We start from the raw sequence: 12,217 nt of genomic DNA, 5'->3' as shown, positions 1-12,217 counted from the left end.
AAAACTGATCGCCCAGTGAAAGATGAGGATAATGCAGGGGAAGGAACCTCAAAACCACCACCTGACTCAGGCACAGAAACCATTACTGAGTCCATGTCCATAAAGGACCTTCACAGCCTAAGAGAGGACTACACCTGAAGGTCTGATGAAGCCATAATAAGTTGGATGGTCCGTATTTGGGATGCGGCAGGTGATGATGGGATGCTGGACGGTGCTGAAGCGAGGCATTTGGGATCCCTGTCACGTGATCCAGTTATTGACCAAGCGATGATAAGGAGGGGCTGACTCTGCCAGTGTCTGGAGATGGGTTTTGACAGGCATGATTGAAACATAAATGTGCGGAGATGGTCTCTACATGCAGCAAACCCCATGGAAGACCACAGAACAAGGGATCCAGCGCCTGAGAGAACTAGGGGTGGTAGAGATTGTGTTCACAGATGACCCAGGATTGAGGAGTCCAGACCGGGTCAGAGTTAATCCATTCATGTGGCGAAAACTCATATGACTTGGGCCACAAGAATACACTTCTGCTTTAGCAATAATGAAACCGAACTATGGTGCGAATGAGACTGTGCAGGATATGGCAGTGAAGCTCCAAGCATATGCAGACTCTGTACATGGCCCAACACATGCAAAAATCGCAGCTGTGGAAACACGTGTGCAGAAAATGGAAGATAAGATGGAGAAGAGTCTCCAGGAGATTAAGAAGGAGATCAAAGAGGGCCTTCTCCAAATCTCAGTGGTACAGATCAGAGATTCCGATACCAAATGCGGACGTTCCCAAGAGAGAAAGTACGTTCCACGAAGTGAGCTGTGGGATTTGCTGTGTGACAGTGGGGAAAACATGAGGAAGTGGGGTGGACAATCTACTTCTGCTTTGGCAGCACAAGTGCGTGAATTGAAGGAGCACAAGTCTCAGAAAGGAAGTTCTACCAAAAAGGAAGTAGCTCCAGTTGCCTGTAGCCAAACTGCCGGAAATGATGGAAAAGACGATGACATGTCCGATTCCCATGAAGGAACCTCTAAGATGCAGGCCCAGGGAAAGAAGGATAACTAGGCATAGAGGGGCCCTGCCTCTAGCCAGGTAGAGGTCAGGGAGAACCGTGTTTTTTTGACTCTGTGGATTCGTCAGCCTGGTACATCAGAACCACAAAAATAGGATGCCTTGGTTGACACTGGTGCGCAGTGTACAATAATCCCATAGCAACACGTGGGTGTAGAATCTGTTTCTATTGCTGGTGCAACAGGTGGATCACAAGATTTGACCTTGGTGGAAGCTGAGGTGAGCCTGACTGGAAATGAGTGGAAGAAGCATCTCATTGGGACTGGCCCAGAGGCCCCGTGCATTTTGGGCATAGACTTCCTCCGAAACGGGTATTTCAGAGACCCAAAGGGACTCAAGTGGGCTTTTGGAATAGCTGCTGTGGAGATAGAGGGCATTAAGCAACTGAACACTTTGCCTGGACTATCAGAGAACCTATCTGCAGTGGGCCTTCTGAAGGTGGAAGAACAAAGAGTACCAACTGCCACCTCAACAGTGCATCGCCAACAGTACCGGACAACTCGGGATGCTGTGATTCGCATCCACAAGATGATCCGTGAGCTAGAGAGCCAAGGGGTGATCAGCAAGACCCACTCACCTTTCAACAGCCCCATCTGGCCTGTGCGCAAGTCTGACGGGGAATGGAGATTGACTGTGGACTATCGTGCCTTGAATGAAGTGACTCCACCGCTGAGCGCTGCCGTGCCGGGCATGTTGGAGCTCCAGTACGAGCTGGAGTCCAAAGCAGCGAAGTGGTATGCCACTATTGACATTGCTAATACATTTTTCTCCATTCCTCTGGCAGTGGAGTGCAGGCCCCAGTTTGCTTTCACCTGGAGGGGTGTGCAGTACACCTGGAACTGACTGCCCCAGGGGTGGAAGCACAGTCCCACCATTTGTCATGGACTAATCCAGACTGCACTGGAAGAAGGTGAGGCTCCAGAACATCTGCAGTACATCGATGATATCATTGTGTGGGGGAACACCGAAACAGAAGTATTTGAGAAAGGAGAGAAAATCATCCAAATTCTCCTGGAAGCCGGTTTTGACATCAAGAAGAGCAAAGTCAAGGGACCTGCTCAAGAGATCCAGTTCCTGGGAGTAAAGTGGCAAGATGGGCGACATCAGATTCCCACCGAGGTCATCAATAAGATCACAGCAACGTCTTCACCAACCAACAAGAAGGAGACGCAAGCTTTCCTAGGTGCCATAGGCTTTTGGCGGATGCATATTCCTGAGTATAGCCAGATTGTGAATCCTCTTTACCTGGTTTCCCGCAAGGAGAACGATTTCTATTGGGGCCCTGAACAGCAACAAGCTTTTGCCCAGATCAAGCAGGAAATCGCTCATGCAGTAGCCCTTGGCCCAGTCAGGACAGGACCCGAAGTGAAGAATGTGCTCTACTCTGCAGCCAGGAGCCATGGTCTGTCCTGGAGCCTTTGGCAGAAGGTGTCTGGTGAGACTCAAGGTCGATGACTGGGATTTTGGAGCCGAAGCTACAGAGGGTCGGAAGCCAACTACACCCCAACAGAGAAGGAAATCTTGGCAGCCTATGAAGGAATCCAAGCTGCCTCAGAGGTAATGGCACTGAAGCACAACTCCTCCTGGCACCCCGACTACCAGTGCTGGGGTGGATATTCAAAGCAAAGGTTCCCTCTATCCACCATGCCACCAATGCCACGTGGAGCAAATGGATTGCTCTTATCACACAGCACACCCATATCGGAAAACTGAATCGCCCTGGGATTTTGGAAATAATCACAAATTGGCCTGAAGGTGAAAACTTTGGTCTCACTGATGAAGAGGAACAAGAACAAGTGACATGTGCTGAAGAAGCTTCACCATACAACCAACTGCCATCAGAAGACATGCTATGCTCTTTTCACTGGTGGTTTTTGTTGCATCGTAGGGATGAAACAAAAGTGGAAAGCAGCCATATGGAGTCCCACATGACAGGTTGCAGAAGCTACTGAAGGAGAAGGTGGATCAAGCCAATTCGCTGAACTCAAAGCTGTTCAACTAGCCCTGGACATTGCTGAAAGAGAGAAGTGGCCAAAGCTCTACCTCTACACTGATTCATGGATGGAAGCCAATGCTCTGTGGGGATGGCTGGAAAAATGGGAAAAAGCTAATTGACAGAGTAGGGGAAAACCAATCTGGGCTGCTGAAGAGTAGAAAGACATTGCTGCCCGAGTAAGAAAGCTGGTTGTGAAAGTCCGCCATGTAGATGCCCATGTCCCCAAGAGTAGGGCTAATGAGGAACACCAAAACAACAAACAGGTAGATCAGGCTGCAAAGATAGAAGTGTCACAGATAGACTTGGATTGGAAACATAAAGGAGAGTTGTTCTTAGCTCGATGGGCCCATGATGCCTCAGGGTCATCAAGGCAGAGATGCCACCTATAAATGGGCACACGAGATCGAGGGGTGGATCTAACCATGGACAGTATCTCCCAGGTGATCCATGATTGTGAGACATGCACTGCGATCAAGCAGGCCAAGCGGGTGAAGCCTCTGTGGTATGGTGGGCGATGGTCCAAATACAAGTATGGGGAGGCCTGGCAGATTGATTACATCACACTGCCTCAAACCCGCCAAGGCAAGCGCTGTGTGCTCACAATGGTAGAAGCCACCACAGCATGGCTGGAGACCTACCCTGTGCCTCATGCTAGTGCCCGGAGCACCATCCTGGGCCTTGAAAAGCAAGTCCTTTGGAGACATGGTACCCCTGAGAGAAGTGAATCTGACAATGGGACTCATTTCAAGAACGGCCTTATAAACACCTGGGCTAGAGAACATGGCATTGAGTGGGTGTACCACATCCCTTACCATGCACCAGCTGCAGGCAAAGTGGAACAGTGCAATGGATTGTTGAAAACCACCCTGAAGGCACTAGGTGGGGGAACTTTGAAAAATTGGGAGCAGCATCTGGCAAAGGCCACCTGGTTAGTTAACACCTGAGGTTCCACCAATAGAGCTGGTCCAGCCCAATCTGAATCCCTGCATACAGTAGATGGAGATAAGGTCCCAGTAGTGCATGTCAGAGGTCTGTTAGGAAAGACTGTTTGGGTTAATTCCACCTTGAGTACAGACAAACCCATCCGTGGGGTTGTCTTTGCTCAGGGACCTGGCTGCACATGGTGGGTAATGCAGAAAGATGGAACAACACGTTGTGTACCACAGGGAGATCTGATTGTTGTGTGAAAACCACCTGTAATGTGAAATGCCTGTGTACCCCTGCTTGCTGAGTGTCACTGTCACTGTCTGTACATAGCTGTATATATATATGTATGTATTGGGGTGTGTGTGTAGAGTTAGAATATATTAGTTTGGGCATTGAGCCAACGATATGGGATAAGGGGTGGAATGTCTTGGGGTGACTTTATGATGTGTATCCCATATCGCTGCCCTATGCCCAGGAATTAATTTTATGCCTTTTTATGCCTTTAAACTGAGCCTGAGAGGGGGAAGAAAAAACTGAGCAAAAATTTTTCAAAGCAGTTTGCAGCTTGTTCAAGGTCACACAGAGATAGGGACTTTTCTTTCCAGCTGCAGCAGGGGAGGGAGGAGGCACCTGGCTTGCGGTTGCCCGGTTTTGGCCAGTAGTTCAGTTTCTTTTTCTCCGGAGAGAGACTGAGAGTTGAACTTTTTTTCCTTCCCTGGAATTTCAGATTTTCTCCCTTTTCTACTGGACTGCTTCAATATCAGAGCAAATCAGGAGGACTTTCCACTGAGCGCAGAGGGCCTGGCCCTGGGCCAAGTCCCAGCTCCAAGGAGAGCAAAGGGAGGACTCTAACACTTTCCCAGGTTTTTTCTCCACAGTGAGAGATTTTATTATTTAGCATTATTATCCTTTTCCCATGTGTTTGTTAAATAAATAGTTTTTATCTCTTTCATTTTCCTTTGAGGAAAAGTTATTTTTTCCCGAACCTAGTGGGGGAGGGGTGGTGACCTGCCTTTCTCAGAGGATATATTTCTAAATTTGGCCAAACTGGTACACACACGCTGAAATGATTACCCATTTCCAATATCCAGAAGTGGCTTCATGATGATTTCTAAAGCCCTTTTTACTTAGGGCAGAAACTCTGATAGACATCAGACACTTTTACTTGCTGGTGACAGAAAACAAAGTCAGTAGCAGCTTGCAGGATGACCCTTTCCCAGCGTAGCTGGACTCAGCTTTGTCCAGTCAAACCACTTTTTAATCCTGTTCGGTACACTAGTGGGGTAGAGAATGTTGGAAGCATGATCGTGCCTTTCTTTATTTGCTGGGCATTTAGACTGGGCAGTGTCAGCAGTTAATCTGTTAGTGCATGTGACAGCTGTAATTATACATTTTAGAATCAGAAAGTTACAGTATATTTGTATTTTTCAGAAGTAATGCTACTATTCACTTTAAAGGAATTCTGTAAGATGGATATCAAAAGTAACATTAATGAGCTACTAAAGCTAAAATTATAGGAACTTACGAAATTGGTTAAACATAAAAACCATTAAACTGTTTATTGAAGCTTCACAGATATACTGCAGCTAATGAGCATTTCTGCTATTTAAATAAGCCCAAATTGAACACACATTACATGGATGCATAATTAGTCATGGCAGTCACACAGAGACTCACTTTTAAAGCTTTATTTGAGGAATCTTTTCCATTTGATTTGTTTTGTTAATTAAAATATTTTTTCTGTATTCACTTATATTTTAATATTGCTTTTGCAAATGCTATAATTTGCTGCTGTGTTTCCATTTGTGTTTGTTTGCTCTGTGAATATAGCAAATTTGGAAAATATATTCAGCACTGTTCTTTTGTTTGGTGTTATTTGTGTTAGTATTACTTGATAGCAGTAGAATAATTAAATTGTATGTTGTCTTTCATCCAGAAGGATCTTTTCAAATGATATATAATGTCTCACTACACTGTGGAGGAGAAGGCAGCATAAACACAGGATTGTAGTTCAAATTTTCAAGAGAAAAGCTATGTTAGTTTTAAACTTTGAGGACTGAAACTGTGAGGGTGAAGGTTTTAAAAGATATTCTTTACCTCTGTCCCAAATCGTGCACCAAACATTAAATATCTGGTTTGCTTGTTGTTCAGTGTCAAACACCAATTCAGAGAACCAATAGTTCAAGCTCATGTTTGGCTCTTGGACACTCTCTCACCCTTGCAGGGACAGAGAAGGGACTTCCCTTTGTGAAGACCAAAGTTCTCCCCTTCTTTGTGCAGGTAGTCTAGGAGGTGGCCCCTTCAGCCTCTCAGTTGCACCAGGTATCAGATCCAAATTGTGAGGATGTTAGGAACTCTTACATAAAATGCTGTTGAACCGTGCCCTTTTTTTTTATATAACCTAAATCTTGGAGATTATGAGAAAGACAGAAAGAAATAGCAGTTGGATGCCATGTCAACCTTGCCACCAGGGAAATGTTCTTTCTCAATTTTAAAAATACTGATCAGGCAGACAAATCCCCAGGCCTGGAGAGAGAGCTGTTTCAGGTGAACATATGTTGGGCATTCTTCACATTCAAAAAGCTTTTGGTATAATTATGTCCAGACAGCTATTTTAGAACAAAGCAATTCAAAGAGATTTGAGAAATGTAATAGATCCAGGATAACAGAGGTAATACCCTATTTTTCCACAAGATGAAATAAGTAGTCAGAACTTCCAGTTTTACATCATTTTTTCTGAAAAACTACCTTTTTGACAGCATGTTGTCCTCAGACACCTTTACTGTGGTTCAGTCCTGTCTCAGAGAGACATAAGTCATCTATTAAATCCCCACTACCAAATCCTGCAGTACCAAGTTTTCCTCTGTTTTTTTTCCAAACATGTCCTTACAAGCCTGTACATATTTAAGTTGTGAGGGTTGTCTAGATCACATGCTGAGACAGTACAACTGCATGTAATAAGTTATCTTATATATGACAAATGTAAGATGATCAAAAGCTTTCTTGAAGTACAAACAGTCTGAGGCACAAAGAGAAAGTTAATGTATTGATTTCTGAAGGATTTTTAATAAAACTGCTATCAGCCAACTCTGTCCTTTAAAAAAACCCACACAAACAGAGAAAGCCCAAACCCAACCAAACGAAACCCCTCATTTTCCAGACAAAAATGTCTCACTCTAACGGTTGTGTTTCATGTGATCTTTCAATAATTTAGATATTTTTATAGGAAATAATTTCTTAAGTTTTTGAGTTTGTTGCTACCCAAATACTTTTTTTGTCAAGGCACATGTATATGCCAGGTGGAAGAGATTGTGCAAGCAATAGGTCTTGCAGATAGATTAAATACTTCTGGTAGAAAATCTGCTACAGTCTTGCAGCTTAAAACTGTCTTCTGTGACTCAGGCTTCTGAACAAGTTGCAAAAACGGTTTTTGAATTTGAGTCCTCTTGATGTGTATGTAAATGCCAAGGATGAGGAGGAGAGCATAGGTGGGACAAGTAGGTGACAATGATTGTACCTTGCTTCTGGTTTAATAATTTTGCTCCTGATTATGCACAGCCTCCACTTTGAAATACACTCCTAATATCTGATTTGGAGGTGAAAGGAGACACAGAGCCTTGGAGGAAATCCCATCACTGCGATGCACAGGAAAGCTGCATTTGAAGCTTGCTCTGTACTGGGGCGTGTGCTGGGACAGTACCCTGACTTTGCCCTTTGTATTGGAGAAATCTTCATCTTCAACTGGCAGATTTCTCTTTTACATTTATGACAGTGCAGCTACATCAGTTTAATTGACCTTGGCAATCTGCATCTGCCAGTGGTATGTCCCTGAGAGACATTGCAAATTTAAGCTGCATTTTATTGCAGAATCTTCAGTACTGCAGACAAAGCTATATGGCCCCCCCCTATTTTCATAGATGCCATCAAAATTTGCTAAAATATTTATTGAAAACATGAGTGTCTTAATGAAGCTCCTTTGAAGTGCCTTGTGAATATAATAATTCAAAAATATTAATGGAATATTTTTCTGAACATTTATTTGTATTTAATTACATTTATATAATGCCATGCAGTATAAAAGCATTTTTTTATTTTCACATCTACATTATTTTGAAGGACAATAATATTTTACATGCAAACTGCCTGTATGTGCTGTTCACTAATAGCATGAAAAATATTAAGATCTCCTAATGCATGCTTTAAAAAACATTCAGAATTGTAGTGAAAAAGATACAAAAACATACTTTGTTCATGTAAGCATTTAATTTTGATTGTGGTTTTATGGTTTTATTCTTAATATGTGTAACAGGTTTTGAAGTGAGCCTTTCTTCCAGGATGTTCTGAGTTTGAATATTAAGTCAGGATGGTTTTGACTTTTATGAGAGATATCTTTTTCAGCATTAAATTTTGTTATTGTTATAGGCATATATTTGAGAGATTTTAGCAACAATTTTTTCTTTCTTTTATTAACATATTTGTCATTTATTTAATTACAGTCAGAGAGGCCTTGGCACCTATCAAGTTTAACAGATGGGGTCTCCCTGAAGTAGACCCAGAAACTATGCAAACGAGTGAACCCTGGGTGTTTGCAGGGGGTGACGTTGGTGGTGTTGCTAACACTACAGTGGAATCTGTAAACGATGGAAAACAAGCTTCCTGGTACATGCACAGATACATACAGGTGACTTTTTTTGAAAGTGTTTTTCTCTTTCCCATTTTTATCTGCTTTTAGATACTTCTAAAAATAATTTCATTGTGGTTTTGATTAATTATACAAATTTTGAGAAACTATTACCTAGATTATCTGATGATTAGACCATTACAGATTCATTCAGCTTGGATCACATATTGGAGTTTGGGTAGATGAACTCAGCTTTCTTACATTATCTTAACACTAGAATTCAAGCAACATTTTCTTGGCCCCAGCTCTGAATTCCACTCAATAGTAGTAAGCCTCCCTGCACAACAGACACTTCGAGTAGAAGCCCTGATTGCGTAATTGGGAAAACTACTAAGCTCCAAAAGTATTAAAAAGTAAAATCTTCCAGTAGTCCATAAAGTAAAAATTAACTACTGCCAATGGTGTTACCTGGGGAAAGCATTTTTAGGTTACTAACAGTTTACAGAACTCTCAGATTGTCTACACTGGAACCCAAGTTTGCTCTGATGAGACTGATAAACTGAATGCAAGAGCTTGACAAAAACTGAGTGCACATAGGCAAATAATGCAGTGCAGAATTTTCCTCAGAAATGTCAGGCATACAGACTTGAGAAACCTGGTAACTACGTGTCTCCCTTTGGTTCTCCTTTCATGTTGCTGACTGAGCACCTCTGCCCTGATTTTTCTAGTAAAAGAGCACTCCTCTAGTAGAGGAGCTGCAAAGGAACCTCCCGAGACACAGAGACAGCCTGGAGAACCAGCTGACAAAAAGTGTGTTCATAGTGCAGGGAACTTTTAAGAAACATGATACATGATTCATTCTCCCACATAAAGAGATTTGAACAACTGAAGTTGGGACTGTAACAGCTCAATGTCTTTCTCCCCCATCCATCTGCTCAAAGCCTCTCTGATTGCATGTTTGTGCAATTTCATGCTGTTGGGGTCTGATTTCACTTCCTAAAAATACTTCAACTGAAAGCTTGTTGTTAGTATCTGTGCATATTTTTTCTCACTTGTTCTAAAGCACTGTTTGTGTCCTGCCTTCTTAGACCCTATGAAAATGCTGAGTGTGAAACATCTTTAATCCCTGACCTGCTTGCTTAGTTTCTCAGTGCACAGTGATTTTGGGTAACTGTGGTAGGGGAGAGAGGGTGTCTCCTCTTTTTTGTCTTCTTATTCAACCTCTTAGAAATACGGACATCACTTATAAAACCCTCCTTTATCATGTTGCTTCATCCTCAAAGCTTTTTTTTTCCCCCCCTCTGGAATGTATTTAATACTTTGGAAAAAATCTGAATAGTCATGGCTTGAGAATTAGAATTTTAAATCAAGCAGACTTGTGATATTAGAGCATTTCTGTTACCCTTTGCAGGTTTCAAGGCAGCTTATTCAACCTTACAGTCTCACCAGGAAGCTAATGGGAAAGCCTTACAGCAATCTTCACAGGAAAGTTTCCAAATGTCAAGTGTCACCTTTCCAGCTGTTAGATGAATGGGTTGCCCAAAGGCATTTATTTGGATGTGCAGCCCTTGTAAAATCTGGTTGCTGTGGTGCAAAATGCTGTAATTTGGCAATTTACTTCACCAGTGTTTGGACCTGGTAGAAATTTTAGTGACTGGAGGAGAGTTTGGTTTTAAAGAAGTTGTTTAGAGAAGGATAGTATTACCCTACTGTTTATAGGGACAGGTGTGTGCACGTGTGTGTGCCCTTGTGCCCTTGTGCACGCACTCAGTTCACAGCTGAACTGTATTCTGGAAACTTCCAAAAGCAAGTGAAAAAATGCCCTTACATACCACCTTATTCTCTCTCTGCTGTGAGGTTCTAAAGCAGGCAACCATCCTGTGATCTGAGCCTCTGAATCAAGTACATGTTAAATTTTAAATAAATGCATTGATACTATCTGTGTTTCAGTTAAGGAGTAAGTAGCCATTTCCAAAATCACCGACTATCTCAGCACCAGGACTTATAAATGATGCAGTCAGTCTTCATCAAAATAAAACTATTCCATAGGATTTCTCAGCTAATCCAAGACCATGTCAAAGTGTAACTCAAACCCACCATCCTGACTCCTTGCAGAATGCAGTTTGAACAGCATGCTGCTTGTATCCCAACCTACTCCAGGCAAAAGGCTAAGCGAACAGATGGGCCTGATATGTGCCCTGAAACTCCAGTCATTGCAAGCTCTGGCACATGGTCAAGTCAGGCGTGAGATCCAGACTCAAGGACTCTTCAGCAGAAATGCCTTATGTTCAGTACTGAGAGTTATTTACAGAAGCTTCTTGGCTGCTCTTATGCTGGAAACTTTCCATCATTAGTTGCCTAAATATCTCCTGCCTCTTAACATATTCCTCCCACTATATGAGGCATGGGTTCATCTCAGAAATTGTTGCCTGCAGCTGTGTCAGGTTAGTTTCTATAAACATGACCGGTCAAAGCCTAACTAAGGATAGTTGTAGTAGAACCTGTTAGGAAATGCAGTCAGTCTTCCTAGAACCGTTCCTTGCAAGTCTTTGGAGATCCAAACAGAATCAGCCCAATTCATGCAACTATCCACTACTCACATTTTCTCACAATTCAGCCTTCTTGTGTTATTCCATGAATGATGTAAAAATTTCAATTAAATAATCTTAGTGATTTATTTAGTTTGGGGATTGTAATCCTTAGCTTTTGTCCAACAGTGACTTTATGATCTTGTGCAGAAGCAATATAGGCTGCCGTTCTCTTCTGTGCCTCAGTTACCATTCATTTCTTTTTGTTCAGTGAATGGATTTAATAGTATAATAGTTACATTCAAGGTAACTCACAATTATTGCAGGATTAACTTTTAATTTTCTATGCCTATCTTGAGAGCAAAGATGCTCCAGTATTTTCTTCTTGGATGATTGTGCCAGTCTTAATGCCTCACTCCTACTCTATTCATACACTTACATGTGGACTGTTTTCCCATATATGACAGTCAAGCTTCCATCTTCTTCTCACTAAAATGCCTCTTTAAAAGTGACTTTTTTGTTCTGGTTCACAGTAAGTTTTCTTTTATTTAAATCTATTTTTCTTTACTGTAATCTTCCAGTGTGGAAGTTTCTTTTATGCTTCTCCTAGACTGAAATGTACATGATACATTTAGAGAATACAGGTCTGATATAAATTGCACTTCACTAAAACATTATTCAAGATGAACTTTGAGTACATCACAGTGTTATTTTGAACTACTATTGTATATTTTCTATTTTTTCTTTACCTATGCTGTCAGAAAATATATGGGCTTTTTATCTGAAAAGTATAATGTTGATTCTGTGTCAAGATTGACCATTCTCATATATTTCTTGAGCATATATGGATATACATTATTTCATAATCAATACCAGAATTGGGAGGTTCCCAGGAAGCTTGAATTTGAAGCCATTAGTTATGTTGTCTGTTTCTTTTCAGGATAACCACAGGAAAAAAATGAATGTCTCTTTGTTTAGCTAGAACAACATATGAAACAATAGCATGCAGCAATGAAGCACCATTTGCAAAAAGGTGAATTAAAGGCAAGTTCAGGAAGCCTGGTAAATTAGTTGCTTGCCTC

At 42.0% G+C, this 12,217-nt stretch overlaps 1 protein-coding gene across 5 annotated transcripts in view; it reads left to right on the top strand.

The window, feature by feature from the left end:
• Window positions 1-12,217, top strand: part of DPYD (dihydropyrimidine dehydrogenase) — a 354,140-nt gene that overhangs the window by 173,058 nt on the left and 168,865 nt on the right. For all 5 annotated transcript variants that reach the window (XM_039555944.1, XM_039555945.1, XM_039555946.1 and 2 more), the window contains one exon: window positions 8,483-8,667. In XM_039555944.1, coding sequence (XP_039411878.1) covers window positions 8,483-8,667 — 185 coding nt within the window. The remainder of the gene's footprint in view (window positions 1-8,482; window positions 8,668-12,217) is intronic.

Source organism: Corvus cornix, chromosome 8, assembly GCF_000738735.6.
Source record: "Corvus cornix cornix isolate S_Up_H32 chromosome 8, ASM73873v5, whole genome shotgun sequence".
Classification (NCBI taxonomy): domain Eukaryota; kingdom Metazoa; phylum Chordata; class Aves; order Passeriformes; family Corvidae; genus Corvus; species Corvus cornix.
The sequence above is the reverse complement of the archived record's forward strand: the minus strand, read 5'-3'. Positions and strand labels throughout refer to the sequence as shown.